The sequence below is a fragment of the Furipterus horrens genome, unplaced genomic scaffold, assembly GCF_987537825.1.
Source record: "Furipterus horrens unplaced genomic scaffold, mFurHor1.1.pri manual_scaffold_2, whole genome shotgun sequence".
Classification (NCBI taxonomy): Eukaryota; Metazoa; Chordata; class Mammalia; order Chiroptera; family Furipteridae; genus Furipterus; species Furipterus horrens.
In genome coordinates, this window is record NW_028327172.1 from 41,876,576 (window position 1) to 41,901,306 (window position 24,731).

Sequence of the window (24,731 nt, forward strand, 5' to 3'; positions counted from 1 at the left end):
TCCCCTTCAATTTTATTTTATTTTATTTTAAAAATTATATCGTTGTTTATGCTATTACAGTTGTCTCAATTTTTCCCCTTTCGTGCCCCACCATCCACTCCCCTCCCGACTCCCTCAGGCAATCCCTATACTATAGTCCATGGGCCATACATATAAGTTTTTTGGTTATTACATTCCCTATGCTATGCTTTACATCCCCATAACTATTTTGTAACTACCAATTTGTACTTCAGATCCCTTCACTTTTTTTGCCCATCCCCCAGATGTCCCTCCCATCTGGCAAGCATCAAAATGTTCTCTGTATCTATAATTCTGTGTCAGTTCTGTTTGTTTTTTAGATTCACTTGTTAATAGGTATTTATTGCCATTTAATTGTTCATATTTTTTATCTTCTTCTTAAAGAAGACCATTTAACATTTAACATAATACTGGTTTGGTGGCGATGAACTCCTTTAACTTTTTCTTGTCTGGGAAGCTCTTTATCTTTCCTTTGATTCTAAATGACAGTTTTGCTGGGTGGAGTAGTCTTGGCTGTAGGTCTTTGCTTTTCATCATTTTGAATATTTCACACCATTCCCTTCTGGGCCCTGAAATGTTTCTGTTGAGAAATAAGATGACAGTCTTATATGAGCTCCTTGTAGGTAACTACCTGTTTTCTCTTGCAGCTTTTAAGGTTCTCTCCTTGTCTTTAAGCTTTGCCGTTTTAATTATAATGTGTCTTGGTGTGGGCCTCTTTGGGTCCATCTCTGAACTTCCTGGACTTGTGTGTCTTTTTCCTTCATCAGGTTAGGGAAGTTTTCGGTCGTTATTTCTTCAAATAGGTTCTCAATCCCTTGCTCGCTCTCTCCTCCTTCTGGTATCCCTATGATACAGATGTTATTAACTTTCATATTCTCACAAAAGTCCCTTAAACTGTCATTTTTTAAAAATTCTTTTTGCTATCTGATTGGGTGTTTTTTCCCAACCTTGTTTTCCAAATTGCTGATTTGATCCTCTGCTTCATCTAACCTACTGTTTATTCCTTCCAGTGTATTACTTATCTCAGATATTGCATTCTTTATTTATGACTGGTCCTTTTTTATGGTTTCTATGTCTTTTTTTCATGCTGTTCTGCACCTTTATAATCATTACTCTGAACTCTATCTGATAAATTGCTTGCTTCCATTTTATTTAGTTCTTCTTCTGAAGAATTCTCTTGTTCTTACATTTGGGACCTATTTCTTTGCCTTCCCATTTTGGCTGCCTCTTTGAGTTTATTTCTATATATTAAGTAGATCTGGAAAGACTTTTTCAGACCTCTGTCAGATGCTGCATGTGACTGGCCTTGGGCAACCTGTTTGAAGCTATCAGTGATCTACAGCTTGAAGCTCCCTCTGATGGGCATGGGTGGGTGCTGAAAGAACCAAGCTGCACACCAAGGATGGCTTTTACCAGCACTGGGCCTAGGGGAGGGTCATCTAAAGTCTCAAAGCACCCAGAGATTGGCTTCTACCTGCAAGCTGCCTGAAAGAGCCTCCAGCTGTATTCCTCAGCAGGGCTTAAGCTTCACGGGGTGGGGCAAGAGAGATTCCTGGTGGTGGGCCTATTGCTTCCCCCAAGGCTGATACCACATGGAGGGTTTTGCTCCACCTGAGAAAGATGGCATCTGCAATATGGGGAATTACTCAGCACAGGGATCTTGGTGGCTGACTTCTTCAGCTCTCTCCCCAGAGCCACCAACCCCAGAGTCTACTTACATGGCTCTAGTCTGCTCTGCCCTCCTTACACCAGAGCTCAGGGTAACTGGTTGCAAACACAATTTTGTGTGTTAGCCCTTTAAGAGAGTGTATGCATCTCTAGTCGTCTCTTCCTGATGAACAGAGACCCTGCTGCTTTTCACAGCCAGATGTTCTGGGCACCTTTCCCAGTTCTGGTGCTTTGAGCTGGTGAGCTGAGCTCACCATACATCTCAGGGAAAACCCCCCTCCAGTCCCTCTGGAACTTCAGCTGCCGCCCATGGGAGCCCAGCCAGCCCTCTCTCATGCCTCCACACTTCTTACCAGTCTCAATTTAGTGATGTCACTTCTCTTAAGTCCTTGGTTACAAGGCTTCTCTCCAGCTAGTCTTCAGTTGGTTATTCAGGATGATTTTTCTGTCATTTAGCTGTAATTCCAGTTTGGTCCTGGGAGGTTATTGTAGCTTCCATCTATTCTACCCCTATCTTGGACCCTCTGAAGAGCACCAATTTTTAACAGATTGGCAGGGGAAGAACTTGCACAGGAGACAGAGGAGTGGACAGAAAAGTCCAATGGAAGCAAGAGGTGGGGTGTCACCGTATGAAGTCAAGACGAGTAGACTTCAAGAAGCCGATGATCAGTGTTCCAGAAGGATACAGTAAAAGGAGGATTTAAAAAAGCATCCACTTGATGTCGAACATATAAATAATTGCAAGCTTAATGAGAGTAGTGTCATAGAAAAGGAAACCTTACTTCACAGAGGGTAGGAGGGTGTGAGATATGAGAAACTGGAGGAAATGAATCAATGTTTCAAAGAGGGTTGCTCTCACTTAGTCACTAAATGCCTTCATGAGCCTTTAGGCCTCCTCCTTCTTGAACTTCAGCAACATTTGAAACCCTTGCTCTCCTTAGTCTCAGAGGCATCTCTCCTCTCTGGTTTTCTGTCTGTCTGTCTCTATCTCTGGCCACTTAAGGACACCTTTGTCCAGCTGATGGTTCAGGCCAGAAAATTGCTCATCATAGTTGACTTCTCCCACTACCTCATCCCTTTCCTTCAGTCATCAAGCTCTGTCTATTCTACCTCTTAAACCTCTTGCAGACCTATCCACCTCTGTCATTTTCATTGCTAACACCCATCGAAGTCATCATCAAAGCAGTGCCATTGCCTGGACTTCCACAAGTGCATTACATAGGTGGTCCTAAAATAATCGTCCTGTCTGCATGCCCCTTGTTTTCCCAAGGTCAGCGATAGTGATCTTCACAAAATGTAAGCTCTATCTTAACACACCCCTTCTCAAAATACTTTTGTGGCTTCCACTTGCTTTTTTAAAGTCAAAATCATCAGTACAGCTTATGAATCCCTGCCCCATTTCATACTGTTGCCCCTAGCACTCTACACTTCACACACATTTTCCCTTAACCACCCCCAAACACTCAGCCTTTTCTTGATTTGGACCCTAAGCCTTTCCACAGTCTTTTTCCCTCTTCCAAATGCTCTTCTCTCCTTTCCATAACCCCTTCTCTGTCCACCATTGCCTAGCTAACAACTACTGTCCCTTCCTCAGAAGCTCTCCCAGACTCCCTGTGTTAAGTCCCTTTTATATCCTCATAGCGCTCTCTACTTCTCACAGCCCTTAGCAAACACTTGTAATCACTCGTCCAGTTCCTGAACTATAAACCCTATGAAGCCAGAGACTATTTTTTTTAAAGATTTTATTTATTTATTTTGAGAGAGAGAGGGGAAGGGAGGGAGAAAGGGACGGAGAGAAACATTGATGCAAAAGAGAAGCATCAATTGGTGGCCTCTTGCAGGTGCCCCATCTGGGGACCAAACCTGTACCCCAGGCATGTGCGCTGATGGGGAATTGAACCAGTGACCTTTCCCTTTTTGGGGTGATGCCCAACCCACTGAGCCACACCAGTCAAGGCAGCCAGGGACTGTTTTCTTTATTCAATGATGTGTCCCCCATGCCTCCACATAGTATGTGTTCAATCTCTTGTTGAATGGAAAAGAAAATGGGGCTAAGGGAAGATAGTTTATATTATATTATACACAAACACATATATATGGAGAGACTTTGGCATATTTAAATGCTGATAGAAGTCTACAGCAGAGAAGAAAAGGTAGACAGTTTTGGTGAGGTTCCCAAGCGCATGGTTATTAAAGTAAGTATTAGTTCTGAATGAGAAGGAAAATGAGAAAGGACTGGCCATATTTTGAAGTCTAGAGATGTGGAAGGAAGGGAATCTGAGGGCACTCAGACCTGAATAATAGGAAAAAACAATCTGCTGAGAGGGGGATCAGGGTGGGATGGAAACCTGCCAGGAAAAGATTGGAGTGGGTCCCGAGGAGTCCTGAAGTGAGGTTTCCTGAGCCCGAGGTGGGTGAGGCAGCACAAGGCCTAGACCCCAGTCTCCCTGAACTGTTGATCCCTCCCCTGTCATGACCTTTTTCCTTCTGCTTTTTTCCCAGGTCAGGGAGCCTGTGCTGGAGACAGGGCCCAAGTTGGACCTGATCCAAAGCCTGAGATCAGGCTGGGCTCAGAGCCTGGCCTGGAGCTGGAGCCCAGGTCACATCTGGACGGCGCCTGTCATGCAGAAGGAGCCGGGCACTGCGCCTTCCTGCACTGGCATGCAGAACCCCAGACCCCTTCCCCTGCTCCCACTGCTGCTACTGCTGCTGGGGGCCAGAGTGTCAGGTGCCTGGGGTCAGGCCGGGAGCTTGGACCTGCAGATTGATGAGGAACAGCCAGCAGGCACACTTATCGGGGACATTAGTGCAGGGCTTCCAGCAGGCATGGCTGCACCTCCCATGTACTTCATTTCCGCGCAGGAAGGCAGCGGTGTGGGCACAGACCTGGCCATTGATGAACACAGTGGGGTAGTCCGTACAGCCCGTGTCTTGGACCGTGAGCGGCGGGATCGCTACCGCTTCACTGCAGTCACTCCTGATGGAGCCACTGTGGAAGTTACTGTGCGAGTGGCTGACATCAATGACCATGCTCCAGCCTTCCCGCAGGCTCGTGCTGCCTTGCAGATACCTGAGCATACAGCTCTTGGCACCCGCTACCCGTTGGAGCCTGCTCGTGATGCAGATGCTGGCCGCCTGGGAACCCAGGGCTATGCACTGTCTGGTGATGGGGCTGGAGAGACCTTCCGGCTGGAGACACGCCCAGGTCCGGATGGGGCCCCAGTGCCCGAGTTGGTGGTTACTGGGGAGCTGGACCGAGAGAACCGCTCACACTATATGCTGCACCTGGAAGCCTATGACGGTGGTTCACCCCCCTGGAGGGCCCAGGCCCTGCTGGATGTGACACTGCTGGACATCAATGACCATGCTCCAGCTTTCAATCAGAGCCGCTATCATGCTGTGGTGTCTGAGAGCCTGGCCCCCGGCAGCCCAGTTTTGCAGGTATATGCATCTGATGCTGATGCTGATGCCAATGGGGCTGTGACTTACGAGATCAACCGGAGGCAGAGTGAGGGTGATGGACCCTTCTCCATCGACGCACACACGGGGCTGCTGCGGCTGGAGCGGCCATTGGACTTCGAGCAACGGCGGGTCCATGAGCTGGTGGTACAGGCCCGGGATGGTGGGGCTCACCCAGAGCTGGGCTCAGCCTTTGTGACTGTGCACGTGCGAGATGCCAATGACAATCAGCCCTCCATGACTGTCATCTTCCTCAGTGCAGACGGTTCCCCCCGAGTGTCCGAGGCTGCCCCACCCGGCCAGCTGGTTGCTCGCATCTCTGTGTCAGACCCAGATGATGGTGACTTTGCCCATGTCAACGTGTCCCTGGAGGGTGGAGAGGGCCACTTTGCATTAAGCACCCAGGACAGCGTCATCTACCTGGTGTGCGTGGCTCGACAGCTGGATCGGGAGGAGCGAGATGCCTATAACTTGCGGGTTACCGCCACAGACTCAGGCTCACCCCCTCTGCGGGCTGAGGCTACCTTTGTGTTGCATGTCACTGATGTCAATGACAATGCACCTGCCTTTGACCGCCAGCTTTACCGACCCGAACCCCTGCCTGAAGTTGCACTGCCTGGCAGCTTTGTGGTGCGGGTGATGGCCAGGGATCCGGACCAGGGCACCAATGGTCAGGTCACCTATAGCCTGGCCCCAGGTACCCACACCCGCTGGTTCTCCATCGACCCCACTTCAGGCATCATCACCACAACTGCCTCGCTGGACTATGAGTTAGAACCCCAGCCACAGCTGATTGTGGTGGCCACAGATGGCGGCTTGCCCCCTCTTGCTTCCTCTGCCACAGTTAGCGTGGCCCTGCAAGATGTGAATGATAACGAGCCTCAGTTCCAGAGGACTTTCTACAATGCCTCACTGCCTGAGGGCACTCAACCTGGAACCTGCTTTCTACAGGTGGGTAAGCCCTGCACACAGCCAGGTGCTGCTATGGGTTGTAGTGGATCAGAGGGCCACAGGGGAGGTCAGAGCAAGAACCAAGCATCTATTGATGGTGACTATGCCAGAGGGTTTGGTCCTATCCTGTGAGCTCCAAAGTCAGTGCAGAGTGTGAGGGTTAGTGAAAAGACGAGACAGCAGGTGCAAGAGCTGGGCCAGATAATCTTGGTAGTTGAGAGAATTAAGATTGGATCTAGAGAAAAAGTGTCTGTGGTATCAAGAATTAATTTACCTACTCTAAGTCCTTCACTGTGCTGGACCCTGGGAACAAAGAGAGGAGACAGTCTTGTTCCCAGGCAGTTTCCAATATAGGTGGGGGAGACACACCAGTAACTAGTGCTATAGCAGGTGGCACATGAGCTGCTGTGGGAGTCCAGAGGACAAGTCTTTGAAGAACCAATGAGATTTCATCAAATGGATAATACGGGGTGTGTGAACAGGAACTCCAGGCCTACAGAAAGAGTTGCAGAGCACCATGATGTGTTCAGGGGACTACACTGTTCAGGTTGGCCTCAGCTGTGCTGATGAGAAAGAGGTAGGGGGAGATAAGACAAGGTAGTAGACAGAGACCAGATTATAAGCTTTGACTTTGTTTGAAAAATCACAGGGAGCCAGCGAAGGACTCTAGGAAACCTGATACATCTTTTGGAAAGATTGCTTTGGCTGTATCATGGAGTATGGATGCAGGAGGGGAGACTGGAGGTCTCTTAGGAGACTAGTGCTTGAAATCTTTATGTCTCAGAAGTCCACCAGACCCCTGAACATCATTTCAGGGGCTCCCTGTTGGCACAGACTTCCAGGCCAGTGCCTGGGCCTGGCTGACTCCTTCCCTTCTGGCCACACTTTGGGTGTTTGCCTGCTTGCTGCTGTCCAGTTGCCACCCACTCTTTCATGTGTTTACTGTGCTTCTTGGCCCAGGACCAATGGGCTATGACTTCCAAACTTCCTCCTCACTAGTGCCTGAAGCAAGAGGGCAAGTCTCCAGGTGGTTTCCTGGAGTTTTCAGTTAGTAACCATAGAGAAGCAGGGGTAAAAATAACCAGGGGATGTTCATAATGGTTCCAAGAAGTCTTAATAGCCCTGGCCGGGTGGGTCAGGTGGTTGGAGCATCATCCCATACACCAAAAGGTTCAATTCCCGGTCAGGGTACATACCTAGGTTCGGTCCCTGTTGCGGCACGTATGGGAGGCAGCCATTCAATGGTTTTCTCTGTCTCTCTCTCTCTCTCCCCCTCTATCCCTCCCTTCCTCTCATTCTAAAATGAATAAATAAACATATCCTCAGGTGAGGGTTAAAAAAGAAAGAAGCCTTAATATTTGATTCACTTAATATACACTGTATTAAAAGACACAGAATACAGTAATGAATGAGTCACCCCCCCACACACACATACACACACACACACACACACACTTCATAGAGTTTATATTCTAGAGGGGAGATTCATGTGCAAAGAAACAGTTTTACTGCAATAAGAAAATTTCTATGAAGGGGATACATATGAAGTACAAATAGGCAATAGGAATGTCCTCCCAAAGGAAAGGACCCTTGAGCTCAGACTTAAAGGATAAGCAAGTGTTTATGAGGGGATCAGAGAGGGGAACAAGCAGAGGCAACATGCACATAAGAGTGGGGAAGCCTGACTTGTTTGAGGGCCTACAGTGACTCAGTGGCTCTGGAGTTTAAGGTGTGAAGTGGGAATAGGAGATTACACCGTGTCAGGGGAGACAGACAGTGGAAAGTCCAGCCAAGCCAGCAGGTTTGAGCTTTTTCTTTAAGAAACGTTGAAGCTTTCTGAGTAGAGGAGTAACATGATCATATTTGTTTTCTCAAAAAATGCTTTTGACAATCAGTATAGAGCAGCGGTTCACAGCTGGAGGTGATTTTGCCCTATGGAGGGAACATTTGGCAATGCCCAGAGACATTTTTTGATTGTCACAACTGGTGGGGTGCTACTGGTATCTAGTGGGTAGAGGCTGGAGATCCTGTAATGTACATGACAGCACCATGACAAAGAATTGTCTGGTCCGAAATGTCACTTGTGCTGAGATGGAGAAATCCTGGTGTAGAGGAAGGGCAGGAGGATCAGACAGCTATGAAAAGGGAATTGTAACAGTCCAGGGGAGAGACAACTCAGGCCTAGGTCAGGACAATGATAATGGTGATGGAAAGAAATAGATAAGTAGGAGAGATAATGAGGATTTACTTAGTCCCTGGTTGATTGATATACCGGGAGAGGAAAGGAGAACACATTCCTGGCTTGAGCAACTGTGTGGATGGAAGAGTCATTAGAGAGGGTTTGGCATGATCATGACTTTAGTTTTGGACAGGTTGGATTTGAGGTGCCTGTGGGACATCCAACTGGAGATGTTGAGCAGACATCTGAATGTACAAGTTTGGAGCTCAGAGGAGTGATCTGGGTCAAAGAACAGATGGTGGTCAAAGCCACGGAAGTGGAAGAAAAGGCCCTGAGCAAGCGTGTAAAGTGAGAAAAGGCCAAGGAGAGATTCCAGGGAACAAAAATGGGTAAGGCCAGGCAGAGGAAGGGGAGGCAAAGGAAGACTGGGGGGTGGCAGCGCAGTGGGAGAGGCGGGAGAACATAGTGCCAAGAAGTCTAAGTGGGAGAAACACCTGGAAAGGAGGTCAGGATGGGGCTGATGAGTAAGTTTGTGGTCTGTTTAGAATTTTAGAGTTCACAGAGAAGGGTCTTTATTTTCTCCTTGAAATAGTGCATTTGATGAGAGCTAGGGGTGCAGTGGGGACATGAGGAAAGAGGAGGTTAGTTATGGCTTTTGGGAGAGGGTGCTGGCATGGTTAGACAGTGCAGCGGGGCAGAGAGCCTGCTGAAATGGAGACTCGGCATTTGTAGCGGAACCTCTGAGCAGGGGCTGTACAGGCTGGGAAGTTCAATTCTGCCTCGGTCATTTCCAGTCAATGGCCCCTGCGCCTTTTGGGGTCAGTTCCTGACAACTTCTCCTGACCACTATTTATTGCTTTCCTCCTGCAGCGAGCCAGAGGGCAAAGGTCTGTATCAGCTTCTGGAGACAGTGCCACAGCTGCTGCGCTGCAGCTCGCAGGCTTAGTGCAGGGGAAGTTTGTCTCCTGGGATATCTGGGCCCACAGCCATAGTCAAGAGTTGGAGCGGGAGCCGTTTCCAGGGTCCAGCCATGGCAGGGTCGTAGTGTCCCTCAGGAGGGTAAACAATGGCACAAATCACTTCTGTCAAGGGCCTGGGCAACCATTAGAAGTCCTTGGCCAGCCTTCTCCCTGAGCAACATTTTCTGGCCCAGAAAGGGGAACTCTCCAGCTTCCTTTTACAGCATATCATGACCCTGAGGCCCTTGTATCCACAAAGAGCACTTTGTCACAGGCTACGGCAGTCAGCACCAGCTAACTCACTATGGAGACCCTAATGTGCATGGATGGTATAAAACTCAGTTTGAAAGAAGTTTTTGTTGTAAGACAGGGCAATCAGAGAGTCCGTTTACTCAATGAACAAATACACATAGAGGACCCAGGGTGGCCCTGTCCTGGGCTCAGGAGCTCCCAGAATGTAGTCTTCTTCTGATGTGGCTCTGAAATGTTCAGAGGCTCCTGACATTGGTGTCCATTCAGCTTTTTTCTGAATCAGTCAAGAAGACGCCCAAGAATTAACCAGGAAAGCCTTTCCTTACTTCGTAGTTTGGGGGAGCCCTTCCTACTGAATTACCTCAATATTGGACTGCAATATAGACCTGCAATTCTCCCTCTCCTACTCTAAAGTGGGCGTGAGAGGTGAGGGGATGCTAAAGGTGCATTAGCCACATTCATAAAACCATAGAGCAGACCCTGATCACTCCGGTGATCAGATTCCAGTATCAGATCTCACTCTATAATGACCAAGCTCAATAAAGAGTAGGCCCTATGACAGTAGCCTTTATAATTCTATCGGTCAGCCAGTTCTCTGCTTGGAGGGATTTAGTAATGGTTATTAACTCCCTGTGATCCACCAAGAATTTATGGTCACTGTTCCTTAGCACTCTTTATAAATATAGTTGATACTTATTCTGTGCAGATTCTATATTTGTGAATTTGCTAACTTTCTAAAATGTATGTGTAACCCAAAAATTAATACTCATGGAACTTCTGCAGTCACTCTCAGACATGCACAGGGTGATGAAAAATTTAAGTCACCCAAGGCACACATTCCCAGCTGAGGCTGAACATGGCAAGGCTCTGCCTTCATGTCTCAGCTATTATACTGTAAACAAGGGTCCTTTATGCAGTCTATTTAGTGCCACATTTTTTGCACTTATATGCTTTTAGTTGATGACTTTGCTGTTTAAAAATGGTCCCCAAGTGTGGTGTTGAAGTGCTGTCTAGTGTTCCTAAGCACAAGAAGGCTGTAATATGCCTTATGGAGAAAATACAAGGGCAGGCAAAAGTAGGTTTACAGTTGTTCATTTGGAAAAAGACATGCAGGTTAAATAAATAATATCATAATACAAGAATAAATTCTGTGTTTCATGTACTCACAGCTCTAAACCTACTTTGCCCAGCCCTGTAATGCCATTAGCCATGAGTTCAAGGTTAATGAAGCAAAAAGATATATTAAATCAGGTGTCTTTAAACAGAAACATACTGGCTGGTGTGGCTCAGTGGAGGGAGCACTGGCCTGTGAACTGAAAGGTCGCTGGTTCGATTCCCAGTCAGGGCACATGCCTAGGTTGTGGGCCAGGCCCCCAGTTGGGGGCATGCAAAAGTCAGCCGACTGATGTTTCTTTCTCACATCCATGTTTCTCTCCCTCTCTTTAATAAAAAATAAATAAATAAACAGAAACACACATAAAACAAGGTTATGTATTGACCAGCTGAAAAAAAGGTTGTGAGGAGAGGCTCACAGGAACCTAACATAGATAATGAGATCTGGACTAGGCCTGGGTTTCACTGTATGTCCTGCTAGACCTCTCTGTGTGTCTGCCATCCAGAGACTCTGAGCCACAGCTGGCCCAGGGCCTGCTCCTTCTAACTGCCGCGTAGCTCTGGCTTTCCTGGCCAAAAAGATGGGGCATCACTCACCCCAGCCTCTCCGCAGGTAACAGCCACAGACGCAGACAGTGGCACATTTGGCCTCCTCTCTTATTCCTTGGGTGCCGGACTTGGGGCCTCGGGGTCTCCCCCTTTCCGCATTGATGCCCACAGTGGTGACGTGTGCACGACCCAGATCTTGGACCGCGACCAAGGGCCCTCAAGCTTTGACTTCACAGTGACGGCTGTGGATGGGGTGAGTGCGCAGACCATGGGCAGGTTGGGATGTTTGGGTAGGGCATTCACCAGGGCCAGACAAGGCACAGCTGATTTATGGCTACATATCTCACCAGGGAGGTCTCAAGTCCATTGTATATGTGAAGGTGTTTGTGTCAGACGAGAATGACAACCCGCCTCAGTTCTATCCACGGGAGTATGCTGCCAGCCTGAGCGCCCAGAGTCCACCAGGCACAGCCGTGCTGAGGGTGCGTGCCCATGACCCTGACCAGGGGCCCCATGGGCGACTCTCCTACCACATCCTGGCTGGCAATAGCCCCCCACTCTTTGCCTTGGATGAGCACTCAGGTAAGGATCCTGCCATATCCAGAGTCTATCAACCACCCTACGCCCTGCCTAGCTGCCTAAATGAAATACTGCCTCCCTTCCAACTCTATTGTTTCCTTATACATCTCTGCCCTATCCCTCCTTCCAGGGTTGTTGACAGTAGCCTGGCCCTTGGCCAGACAGGCCAACTCTGTGGTGCAGCTGGAGATTGGGGCTCAGGATGGAGGTGGCCTGCAGGCAGAGCCCAGTGCCCGAGTCAACATCAGCATTGTGCCTGGAACCCCCATACCACCTATATTTGAACAACTACAGTATGTCTTTTCTGTGCCAGAGGATGTGGCACCAGGCACCAGTGTGGGCATAGTCCAGGCACACAACCCACCAGGTATCATTTATCATTATACCCACTTGGTATCATACCCACACACCCCAACATAAATCTCAAGCTCCATCTCAGGGTATCCCAAATAGCCCCAATACAAAACACTCTGGTTCCAGTTCCCCACACCTCCTTTGGCATGTGCAGGCACTCCTCTGCTTCATCCCCAGGCACCTGAGTATCATCTAGTGCCACCCAGTTTCTCTGCCAACACCTGCCTCGTCCCTAATCCTTTGAAAGGCACAGGTGTGAGCATTGTGTAGCCCCTCTTGGTATCAGAGTCTGACACCAACTCAATAGGTGTCCCTCCGTCTCTTTCCTGACCCCTCTCTCCTCCTCCCTAGGTCGCCTGGGGCCTGTTACCCTCGCCTTATCAGGTGGGGATCCCCGAGGACTCTTCTCCCTGGATGGGGCCTCGGGGCTGTTACAAACGTTTCGCCCTCTGGACCGGGAGCTACTGGGGCCAGTGCTGGAGCTGGAGGTGCGGGCAGGCAGTGGAGTGCCCCCGGCTTTCGCTGCAGCTCGGGTGCGTGTGCTGCTGGATGATGTGAATGACAACTCCCCTGCCTTCCCTGCACCTGAAGACACAGTGTTGCTGCCACCAAACACTGCCCCAGGGACCATCATTTATACACTGCGAGCGCTGGACCCCGACTCAGGCATTAACAGTCGAGTCACCTTTAACCTTCTTGCCGGAGGCAGTGGCGTCTTCACTGTGGACTCTACCACGGGCCATGTACGACTTATAGGACCTCTGGGGTCCCCAGGGGGGGCAGGGCATGAGCTGGATCTAGAGGCCCGGGATGGGGGCTCCCCACCCCGCACCAGCCATTTTCGACTGCGGGTGGTGGTACAGGACTTGGGGATCCGTGGGCTGGCACCCCACTTTGACAGCCCTATCTACCGTGTGGACCTGCCCTCAGGCACCACCCCTGGAACTCAGGTCCTGCAAGTGCAGGCTCGAGCACTTGATGGGGGTTCCATCACCTACCACCTTGCAGGAGATGGGCCAAGTAACCCTTTTGGTCTAGAGCCACAGAGTGGGTGGCTATGGGTGCGGACAGCATTGGACCGTGAGGCTCAGGAGTTGTACACACTGAAGGTAATGGCAGTGGCTGGGTCTAAAGCTGAGTTGGGGCAGCAGACAGGGACAGCCACCATAAGGGTCAACATCCTCAGCCAGAATGACCACAGTCCCCGCTTGTCTGAGGAGCCCACATTCCTGGCTGTGGCAGAGAACCAGCCCCCAGGGACCAGTGTAGGCCGGGTCTTTGCCACTGACCGAGACTCGGGACCCAATGGACGTCTGACCTACAGCCTACGACAGGTGTCAGAAGACAGCAAGGCCTTCCGCATTCATCCCCAGACTGGTGAGTACTGGCACCCAAATTCTGAGACCCCATAGCCTCATCCTCAGATTGATGAATGCCTAGACAGGATCCCCAGAGCCTGGTCACGAAGACCAGGACTGAGCCTGGAGTTTTATCCTGGGATTCCCTCCCATACTTCCCAAACCCCAGCTTCTCCGTCACGGGCCTCTGGCTCTGCATCCCTAGCTATCCCATACATGATTCCTCCCCTGCACTCCCAGGAGAAGTGACCACACTCCAAACCCTGGACCGTGAGCAGCAAAGCAGCTACCAGCTCCTGGTGCAGGTGCAGGACGGGGGGAGCCCACCCCGCAGTACCACAGGCACCGTGCACATTGCAGTGCTGGACCTCAACGACAACAGCCCCACCTTCCTGCAGGCTTCAGGGGCTGCTGGCGGGGGCCTCCCTGTACAGGTATGTGCGGTGTAAGAGCACTGTCCTGAAGAAGTGAGAGGGAGTGGGCGTTTCTCTATACAGCTGTAGGTGTAGGTAAGACAGACTGCTTTTTGGAACAGGTGTGAGAGCAAAAAAGGGGCTCTGCCTGCACATGGGTGAGGGGAACTCCATCCTGAGTTGTCTCAAGAACAGGAAAGAGACAACTGTAGGTGAGCTGTGTGTCCCCGCAGGTACCAGATCGTGTGCCTCCAGGAATGCTGGTGTCAACTCTGCAGGCCAAGGATCCTGATGAGGGGGAGAATGGGACCATCCTGTACACGCTGACTGGTACGGGATGGAAAGAAGGGAATTGATGGGTGTGGCACACCCTCATGACCTGCCCAGCTTGGGACCCAGGCCCTCACCCTTTCACTGTCTGCCCTCAGGTCCTGGCTCAGAGCTCTTCTCTCTGCACCCTCACTCAGGGGAGCTGCTCACTGCAGCACCCCTGATCCGAGCAGAGCGACCCCACTATGTGCTGATGCTGAGTGCTCATGACCAAGGCAGCCCTCCTCGGAGTTCCAGCCTCCAGCTGCTAGTGCAGGTATGGCTGCCGATACTCCAGTCTGTCCACTTGACCACCCATGTGGGCACCCTCCAGTAGCTCCACTTCCATTGGATCCTTTCCCCGTATCCTCAGGCTACTCTAAGCACCCTTCCTACGACCCATCAGGCCAACCTAGGCCCTCTTCTACATGGGTCCCCCTGATTTCTTCCTCCCACCTCGGTCCACAATAGGTACTGCCCTCAACTCACTCGGCTGAGCCCCCACCAGATCTTTCAGAGCCAGACCCCGCGGCACCCGTGCCTGTCGTGCTGACGGTGACAGCAGCCGAGGGGCTGCAGCCCGGTTCCTTGTTGGGCTCGGTGGCGCAGCCAGAGCCGGCGGGAGTGGGACCACTCACCTACACTCTGGTGGGCGGTGTGGATCCAGACGGCACCTTCGCACTGGACATGGCCTCGGGGCGCCTATACCTGGCGCGGCCGCTGGACTTCGAGGCTGGCCCGGCGTGGCGCGCACTCACGGTGCGCGCCGAGGGACCCGGAGGCGCAAGCGCGAGACTGCTGCGAGTACAGGTGCGCGTGCAAGACGAGAACGAGCACGCACCGACCTTCGTTCGAGACCCTCTGGCTCTGGCGGTGCCCGAGAATCCTGAGCCCGGAGCGGTGCTGTACACTTTCCGTGCATCCGACGCCGACGGTCCGGGCCCCAACAGCGACGTGCGCTACCGCCTGCTGCGCCAAGAGCCGCCTATGCCTGCGCTGCGTCTGGACGCGCGCACAGGGGCGCTCAGCGCCCCGCGGGGCCTGGACCGCGAGACTACACCAGCTATGCTACTGCTCGTGGAAGCCACTGACCGGCCTGCCAATGTCAGCCGCCGCCGCACAGCGCGCGTGTCCGCGCGCGTCTTTGTCACGGATGAGAATGACAATGCTCCCATCTTCGCCTCGCCCTCCCGTGTGCGCCTCCCCGAAGATCAGCCGCCTGGGCCAGCGGCGCTGCATGTGGTTGCCAGGGACCCGGACTTGGGTGAGGCCGCACGTGTGACTTATCGCCTGGCAGCTGGTGGAGATGGTTACTTCCGGCTACACTCTAGCACTGGTGAGTTGGGTTCGGTGGGTGGGGACAGGGAGGGTGTGATATGGAGGGAGTAAGGTTTCCTTCCAACCTGCCCTACTGCTCACCTAGGAGCGCTGTCCGTGGTGCGTCCCCTGGACCGTGAACAGCGATCTGAGCACGTTTTGACGGTGGTGGCCTCCGACCACGGCTCGCCTCCGCGCTCAACCACGCAGCTCCTGACTGTCAGTGTCGCCGATATCAACGACGAGGCACCTGCTTTCCAGCAGCAGGAGTACAACGTCATCTTGCGGGAGAACAGCCCGCCTGGCACATCTCTTCTAACTTTGCGGGCAACTGACCCTGATCTGGGTAAGATTTTGGGTGGGGGAATGGGGAGGGGTGAGTTGAGAGAGGGATGGACTGAGGCAAGAAAGGGCAAAAAAATAAAAATACTTACTCTCTAATCACCCTTCATGCCGCCTCTTCTCAGGGGCTAATGGGCAAGTGACATATGGAGGCATCTCTGGTGAAAGCTTCTCCCTGGACCCAGACACGGGTGTTCTCACAACTCTTCGGGCCCTGGATCGGGAGGAGCAGGAGGAGATCAACCTAACAGGTACACACTGACAGGACCCCGAAAGTCTGAGATGTGTTGTCAGCACCAGTGTTACATAGGCAGAACCACCAAATTACCTTCTAGAAGCTTCTATGCACTACAGCACAGCTTCTGTTATATTTTTGGATCACTTTGGGGAGTCAACAGTTTGGCAGAGTGCAAAGTGAACTGACTTCTTAGGCTGTCACCAGTGTGATCATACAAACTCTCAAATGCATAATGTCACAGCTATGCTGTCTAGGATTCCCTCAGACACTGCATTTAACAGAGGAGCATATCGTGATTGAGTTACCTGAGTGACTTGTTTAAGATAACACAGCTCGAAAGTAGCAAAGCTGGAACTTGAATCCAGACCTTTGATACCTCATTTAATGCCTTTTCTGTCACATTACCACTAATCCAAGATACATCTTGCATTCACCAAGCGTGGGAGGTGGGAAGAAAATAACATCTCTGACACCTGTATATTTATGTGTGCATGACCTCATACATGTAGGTACCTGTGCACTTGTGGTGTGTGGAGAGATGGAGATTTTATATTTTCTGTGTGCACCTGGTGAACATATATGAACATTATGTGGTGTGGACTTCTCCAGGAGACGGGGGCAGGTTAGAGCTCACTGATTTTGCTTCTTTATAGTGTATGCCCGGGACAGGGGATCACCCCCGCTGTTGACCCATGTCATAGTGCGTGTGGCTGTAGAGGATGAGAATGACCATGCCCCAACCTTTGGGAGTGCCCATCTCTCCCTGGAAGTGCCTGAGGGCCAGGATCCCCAGACCCTTACCATGCTGCGGGCCTCTGACCCAGATGTGGGAGCTAATGGGCAGTTGCAGTACCGCATCCTGGGTGAGAACCTTCCCAGTACCCACGTGCCCAGCTCTATTCCTTGTCGGTCAGTGTGTCAGAATGTTCTTTTCCTTCATTTTATATATTCCTCTTTTTCTTTCATGAGTGTATCTGTGTCTCTGAGGGTCTCCTGTGCTTCTCCAGGTCTTTATCTCCTTCTTTGTCTCTGTTTTTAACTTAATTTTCATTCCTGTCTCTCCCTGCAGAGCAGTTGTTCTCAAACTTTTTGGTCTCAGGAATCACTAACATTCTTAATTTTTGAGATCCATGAAGATCTTTGTTTATATGATACAATAGTGTGATAGGGCATTATAATAAATATATAATATAAATATATAAGTATGTAAATATTTACTATATTAGATAGTAAAGCTGTGAAGATTATAAAATATTGCAAAGCAAGCCAATGTAGTATACTATGTTAGAGTTTCAAATAACAATTTGTTGGACAGTAATGAGGTTGCCAAGATTATAGCAGGTGTAACTGAAGGTAAGCCAGCAAAAACTGAATGAATCTGGACATATTTATGTTCTAAACTTCATACCTAGAATATTCTAGAAAACACAAGACTACACAAGCACACATTCCATTAACCATCCAAGTCATGTTATCACATGTCTCATACCATATGGACTCCACTGTACATTTGTGACACAATGAGAATGAAAACAGCATGTAATGTCTTAGCATTGCTATAAAAATAGTTTTGATCTTATGTACTCCTTTGAAAGGGTCTCAGGGGACTCCCAGGAGTTTACTGACCACACTCTAAGATCAGCTGCTCTATGGTATCTTTCTTTACCTTCTGTGTTTCTCTGCCTTTCTCCCAGTCTCTTTCTCTTTCTTTCTTTTCCCCTCTCCTTTCTCTCCCTTCCCTCCCCTCTATCTCATTCTTTGCTGTTGCCTGTAAATCAGCCGTACTCCCATGGGCTGATACATGTATGTTTATGTGTGCATGCCCTTCTCTGCAGATGGAGACCCATCAGGAGCCTTTATCCTCGATCTAGCCTCTGGGGAGTTTGGCACCATGAGACCACTAGACCGGGAGGTGGAACCAGCATTCCAGCTGCGGATAGAAGCCCGGGATGGAGGCCAGCCAGCTCTCAGTGCCACTCTGCTTGTGACAGTGACAGTGTTGGATGCCAATGACCATGCCCCAGCCTTTCCTGTACCTGCTTACTCTGTGGAGGTGCCTGAGGATGCACCTTCAGGGACTCTCCTGTTGCAGCTACAGGCTCATGACCCTGATGCTGGGGCCAATGGCCATGTGACCTACTACCTTGGTGCAGGTGCAGCAGGTGCCTTCCTGTTAGAGCCCAGCTCTGGGGAATTGCGCACAGCCACAGCCCTAGATAGAGAGCAGTGTCCCAGCTATGCCTTTTCTGTGAGTGCGGTAGATGGTGCAGCTGCTGGGCCCCTAAGCACCACGGTGCCTGTTACCATCACAGTCCGTGATGTCAATGACCATACACCCACCTTCCCCACCAGTCCCCTGAGGCTGCGCCTGCCCCGTCCAGGCCCCAGCCTCAGCACCCCAACCCTGGCTCTGGCCACTCTGAGAGCTGAAGACCGTGACGCTGGTGCCAATGCCTCCATCCTCTATCGGCTGGCAGGTGCACCCCCTCCTGGCACCACTGTGGACTCCTACACTGGGGAAATCCGTGTGGCCCGCTCCCCTGTGTCCCTGGGCCCTCGGGATCGTGTTCTCTTCATTGTGGCCACTGACCTGGGTCGTCCTGCTCGCTCTGCCACTGGTGTGGTCATTGTTGGGCTACAGGGGGAGTCTGAACGTGGACCTCGCTTTCCCCGTGCTAGTAGCGAAGCTGTGCTCCGTGAGAATGCACCTCCAGGTGGGTCTCCAGTCATGTCTCGCAGCCTTATATCTCTGCATGGGCTGGGGTTACTCACTAAAAATGACCTCCAAACTCCCTCAGTCTAGTGCTCACAGTCCAATCAATACCACCCTCTCTGCAGGGACTCCCATTGCCTCTCCCAAGGCTGTCCATGCAGGGGGCTCGAATGGACTGATTACCTACAGCATTCTTAGTGGGAATGAGAAAGGGACATTCTCCATCCAGCCTAGCACAGGTAAGGGGCAGGAGCAGGGAGCTCTGTGAAGGGACAAACTCCTGGGAAAGCTCCCCTTTGGTCCCAAAGAGGCTCTGGTGGGGGAGGGCCTACCCTTGAATAAGAGACCTCACAGAGGGTGGCTCCAGGGCAAGGAAAGGGCTGTCATGATGCATTCTGCCTCCCTCCAGGTGCTATCACAGTTCGCTCAACAGAGGGGCTGGACTTTGAGACAAATCCACGGCTGCGACTGGTGCTGCAGGCGGAGAGCGGAGGAGCCTTTGCCTTCTCTGTGCTGACCCTAACCCTGCAAGATGCCAATGATAATGCTCCTCGCTTCCTGCAGCCCCACTACGTGGCCTTCCTGCCTGAGTCCAGGCCCTTGGATGGGCCCCTGCTGCAGGTATGGGATTTGATGGGAAGATGGGGGGCAGGCCTGCTCACACTTGTCTGTGCCCAGGTCTGTGCCAGCAGCCTCCTACTTTCACCAGGTGGAGGCAGATGACCTGGATCAAGGCCCCAGTGGACAGATTTCCTATAGTCTGGCTGCATCCCAGCCAGCACGGGGATTGTTCCATGTAGATCCAGCCACAGGCACTATCACTACCACAGCCATCCTGGACCGTGAGATCTGGGCAGAAACATGGTGAGCCCTGGCTGTATAGACCCCACAAGCCTTTCCTGGGTCCATCCCACTTCAAGCCCTGTCTTGAATCCCCTCAATCTAGACCACATCCCGAATCTCCCTAGCCCTGCCCAGTGTTCTTCCTTATCCCCAAACTCCTCCCCCGACTGTGCTCCCCCGATTGTATCCAGGCTGGTACTGATGGCCACAGACAGAGGAAGTCCAGCCCTGGTGGGCTCAGCTACCCTGACAGTGATGGTCATCGACACCAATGACAATCGCCCCACCATCCCCCAGCCCTGGGAGCTCCGGGTATCCGAAGGTGAGGGCTGGGTAAAGTAAGAGGTACAAAGGGTGGCAGGGCAGCACTATTCCCCATTCTGGGGCTCTAGAGTTGTCTTGGACCATGCCAAACACATCTGCCCCATGTATTGCAGATGCACTGTTGGGCTCAGAGATTGCACAGGTCACAGGAAATGACGTGGACTCTGGACCGGTGCTGTGGTATGTGCTAAGCTCATCTGGACCCCAGGATCCTTTCAGCGTAGGCCGCTATGGAGGCCGTGTCTCCCTCACAGGACCCCTGGACTTCGAGCAGCATGACCGCTACCACCTGCAGCTGCTGGCGCATGATGGGCCTCACGAGGGCCGTGCCAACCTCACAGTGTTTGTGGAGGATGTCAATGACAATGCACCTGTCTTCTCACAGAGCCTCTACCAGGTACCAGTACCCCAAGAAGTCCCCACACCTGGACCCAGGGTTGTTCATGTTGGAGAGAAGTAAGGAGGCTAGGAGAATCTGAGATGGGCTGGACCTTAGAACTGAACTGAGGATAGAGCTTTAGGGGTGGGAGGTCCATCTCAAACCAGCCTTGCAATTCCTGGGAACTGTATCCAGGTTCTTTGTCCCATGCCGCAAAATGGGGAAAGGTGGGCAATTCAAATACTAAGGAGTATGGGATCCAAGCTGGAATAGATGCCAAATAGGCCTCATGGGACCAACCTCTAGAACATAGGCTGAATGGGTGGCAGGGCAGCATGGCCGTAAACATTTGTGCTCACACCCAGGTGACTTTGCTTGAGCACACGCTCCCAGGCAGTGCCATTCTCTCCGTCTCTGCCACTGACCGAGACTCAGGTGCCAATGGTCACATCTCCTACCACCTGGCGGTCCCTGCTGAAGGCTTCAGTATTGACCCCAGCAACGGTGCGTCCTTCCAGGGATCTGATCCCTTATCTTTGACTGTGTGCCATATTCTGACCTCATTCCTACAATTTCTTACCCAAACTCTAAACTCCTGAATCTGTAACTCGGGGAGGACATTTTCCCTCCTTTGTCTCTATTTAAGCCCTGTCCTGGCTGCATGTCTAGAAATTGTTCCCTGAATCCCGGAGGCCATCCCATAATCTCCCAGCACAAAGTCTATTCCCTAGAGTCTGACTTCTGAGGCCATTTCCTGGGCCTTGAAGGGTCACTTACTCTGCTCACCCACAGCCTCTGCTGAATGCATGTTTTTCTTCATTCCCTTCTCATCTCAGGGACCTTGTTCACAACAGCGGGAACAGCAGCCTTGGGCCATGAGGGGCTAGGAGTGGTGGACGTAGTGCTGGAAGCACGAGATCAAGGGATGCCAGGCCGGGCAGCCCGAGCCACAGTGCATGTGCAGCTGCAAGACCAGAATGACTATGCCCCAAGCTTCACATTGCCACACTACCGTGTGGCTGTGACTGAGGATCTGCCCCTTGGCTCCACCCTGCTCACCCTGGAGGCCACAGATGCCGATAGAAGCCGCTCCCATGCCACCGTGGATTATAGCATTGTCAGTGGCAACCGGGGCCGAGTCTTCCAGCTGGAGCCCCGGCTTGCTGATACTGGGGAGAGGAGTGGACTAGGTCCCCAGGCACTGGGATGCCTGGTGTTACTCGAGCCTCTAGATTTTGAAAGCTTAACCCAGTACAATCTAACTGTGGCTGCAGCTGACCGGGGACAGCCACCTCGTAGCTCAGCCGTGCCGGTCACCATCACTGTGCTGGACATCAACGACAACCCACCCATCTTCACCCAAGCAGCCTACCATGTGGCAGTATCTGAGGACACACCTGTTGGAGCTGAGCTGCTCCATGTGGAGGCCTTTGATGCTGACCCAGGCCCTCATGGCCTTGTGCATTTTACCCTTAGCTCAGGTGACCCCTCAGGGCTCTTTGAGCTGGATGAGAATTCGGGTGCCTTGAGACTGGCCCACCCCTTGGACTGTGAGACCCAGGCTCGACATCAGCTTGTAGTTCAGGCTGCTGATCCTGTGGGGGCACACTTTGCTCTGGCACCAGTGACCATTGAGGTCCAGGATGTGAATGATCACGCCCCAGCCTTCCCACTGGGCTTGCTCAGCACCAGCCTGGCGGAGAACCAGCCTCCAGGCACTCTTGTGACCACTCTGCATGCAATTGATGGGGATGCCGGGGCTTTTGGCAGACTTCGCTACAGCCTGTTGGAGGCCGGGCTGGGGCCTGAGGGACGTGAGGCATTCGCACTGAACAGCTCAACGGGGGAGCTGCGGGCACGAGTGGCCTTTGACTACGAGCACACAGGAAGCTTCCAGCTGCTGGTGGGTGCTGCCGATGCTGGGAATCTCTCAGCCTCGGTCACTGTGTCAGTGCTGGTGACTGGCGAGGATGAGTATGACCCAGTATTCCTGGCTCCAGCTTTCCACTTCCAAGTGCCAGAAGGTGCCCGGCGTGGCCACAGCCTGGGTCACGTGCAGGCCACGGATGAGGATGGCGGTGCCGATGGCCTGGTGCTCTACTCCCTTGCCGCCTCTTCTCCCTACTTTGGTATCAACCAGACTACAGGTGCCCTGTATCTGCGGGTGGACAGCCGGGCACCAGGCAGTGGAACAGGCCCCTCGGGGGGGGGTGGCCGGACCCGGCGTGAGGCGCCACGGGAGCTGAGGCTGGAGGTGGTGGCACGGGGGCCTCTGCCTGGTTCAAGGAGTGCCACAGTGCCTGTGACTGTGGATATCACCCACACTGCACTGGGCCTGGCACCTGACCTCAACCTGCTATTGGTGGGGGCTGTGGCAGCCTCCCTGGGTGTGGTGGTGGTGCTTGCACTGGCAGCCCTGGTCCTCGGGCTGGTGCGGGCTCGTAGCCGCAAGGCGGAGGCAGCTCCTGGCCCAATGTCACAGGCAGCACCCCTGGCCAGTGGCTCCCTGCAGAAGCTTGGCCGAGAGCCACCTAGCCCACCACCCTCAGAGCACCTGTATCACCAGACTCTCCCCAGCTATGGTGGGCCAGGAGCTGGAGGTCCCTACCCCCGGGGTGGCTCCCTGGACCCTTCGCATTCAAGCGGCCGAGGCTCAGCAGAGGCTGCGGAGGATGATGAGATCCGCATGATCAATGAGTTCCCCCGTGTGGCCAGTGTGGCTTCTTCTCTGGCTGCCCGTGGCCCTGATTCAGGCATCCAGCAGGATGCAGATGGACTGAGTGACACATCCTGTGAGCCGCCTGCCCCTGACACTTGGTATAAGGGCCGAAAGGCAGGGCTGCTGCTGCCAGGTGCAGGAGCCACTCTGTACCGAGAAGAGGGCCCCCCAGCCACTGCCACGGCCTTCCTGGGGGGCTGTGGCCTGAGCCCTGCACCCACCGGGGACTATGGCTTCCCAGCAGATGGCAAGCCATGTGTGGCAGGTGCACTGACGGCCATTGTAGCTGGCGAGGAAGAGCTTCGTGGCAGCTATAACTGGGACTACCTGCTGAGCTGGTGCCCTCAGTTCCAGCCGCTGGCCAGTGTGTTCACAGAGATCGCCCGGCTCAAGGATGAAGCACGGCCGTGTCCCCCAGCTCCCCGTATTGACCCACCACCCCTCATCACTGCCGTGGCCCACCCAGGAGCCAAGTCTGTGCCCCCCAAGCCAGCCAGCACAGCTGCAACCCGGGCCATTTTCCCACCAGCCTCTCACCGCTCCCCCATCAGCCATGAAGGCTCCCTGTCCTCAGCTGCCATGTCCCCCAGCTTCTCACCCTCACTTTCTCCTCTGGCTGCTCGCTCACCTGTTGTCTCACCATTTGGGGTGGCCCAGGGCCCCTCAGCCTCAGCACTCAGCGCAGAGTCCGGCCTGGAGCCACCTGATGACACAGAGCTGCACATCTAGCTGTGGCCCAGGCTGGGCCCCGACCTGGGATGCGCACAGTGTCCCCAATGCAGGCCCCATCTGAGCCTGTCCTGGGCAGCCTCGGACCATGACTGGCCGCAGAGGAGACCAACTCCCCATCCCAAACTCCTCCAGTGGGGGCAGGTTTCGTGTCTCACCCTGACCTTATCAGAGCACCAGCACCACAGAGGCCCTGTGGGCACTGACCTGTGGCCAGGTCCAAGGTGGGGAGAAATATGAAGGAGGCAGCAGCCCTGGGTTCTCCTCAGTGAGGGCTTCCTGTCCTGTGCCAGCACCCTGAGATGGAGCTGAGACTTTATTTATTGGGGGGTAGGGGGTAGGGGGAAGGCCCTCCAACCTGTTTGGGCCCAGCTCCTTTGGGTTCCAGTGATACCCCTGCCCGTGCCCAGAACCAAGTGCCAATTCTCACTCTGGAGCCTTAATAAACTGCAGTTTGTACCCAGCGTCTGGCTCAATTCTGTGGGGGCCAGAGGAATAGGGGGATGATTGGAAGGCATCAGGCACATTGTGGACACCTCAGGAAGCACAAGGGGGTGGGGGTAGACATGCGCATCTAGGGTGGGATGTCACTAGGAGCCATCTCTCTGCAATCAACCTTTCCCTCACAGGCAGGAAGCCAGGAAGAAGGCAGTCAGTGAGAGAGAGAGATTGGTTGGGTGAGAAGAGAACTTGGGGATGACCAGCTCCAAGCCTTAGGGTCTTCAAGGAGGTAGGGAGGTGGATACAAGAACAGCCAAGTGGTTTATGTGTTTTTCTTGGGGCCACTGTATGTGCACATGTAATAGGAGCTCAGATTTGTTGAGCCTTTGCCGTCAGACTCTGACGAGCGATTTGCCTGTTTTATCTGTATATTTTCACTGCAACCCTATGAAACAGGCCACTTTTAATATAACTGTATTCTAAATGAAGAAACCTGGGCTCTGAGATGTTAAGTGAATTTCTTGA

General features: G+C 52.5%; 1 protein-coding gene across 1 annotated transcript; it reads left to right on the forward strand.

Annotated features, from left to right (window-relative positions):
- Positions 1–4,209: 4,209 nt before the first annotated feature.
- Positions 4,210–24,224, forward strand: DCHS1 (dachsous cadherin-related 1). The gene is made up of 20 exons (XM_090264343.1): positions 4,210–6,096; positions 11,213–11,401; positions 11,499–11,730; positions 11,858–12,094; positions 12,433–13,458; positions 13,680–13,873; positions 14,086–14,182; positions 14,281–14,438; positions 14,633–15,497; positions 15,585–15,824; positions 15,946–16,071; positions 16,712–16,921; positions 17,894–18,772; positions 18,897–19,010; positions 19,181–19,392; positions 19,481–19,635; positions 19,806–19,936; positions 20,052–20,335; positions 20,683–20,821; positions 21,154–24,224. Exons 1-20 carry the CDS (start codon positions 4,309–4,311, stop codon positions 23,763–23,765), a joined length of 9,888 nt encoding a protein of 3,295 aa, XP_090120469.1. The 5' UTR covers positions 4,210–4,308; the 3' UTR covers positions 23,766–24,224.
- The last annotated feature ends 507 nt before the right edge of the window (positions 24,225–24,731 follow it).

Bases quoted from the DNA above. Each gene is read 5' to 3' on its own strand.
- DCHS1 (XM_090264343.1), top strand. From the start codon at position 4,309: ATGCAGAAGGAGCCGGGCACTGCGCCTTCCTGCACTGGCATGCAGAAC. The intron at 6,097-11,212 runs GTGGGTAAGCCC...GCCTCTCCGCAG, and splicing joins CTGGAACCTGCTTTCTACAG to GTAACAGCCACAGACGCAGA. The intron at 14,439-14,632 runs GTATGGCTGCCG...GGTCCACAATAG, and splicing joins GCCTCCAGCTGCTAGTGCAG to GTACTGCCCTCAACTCACTC.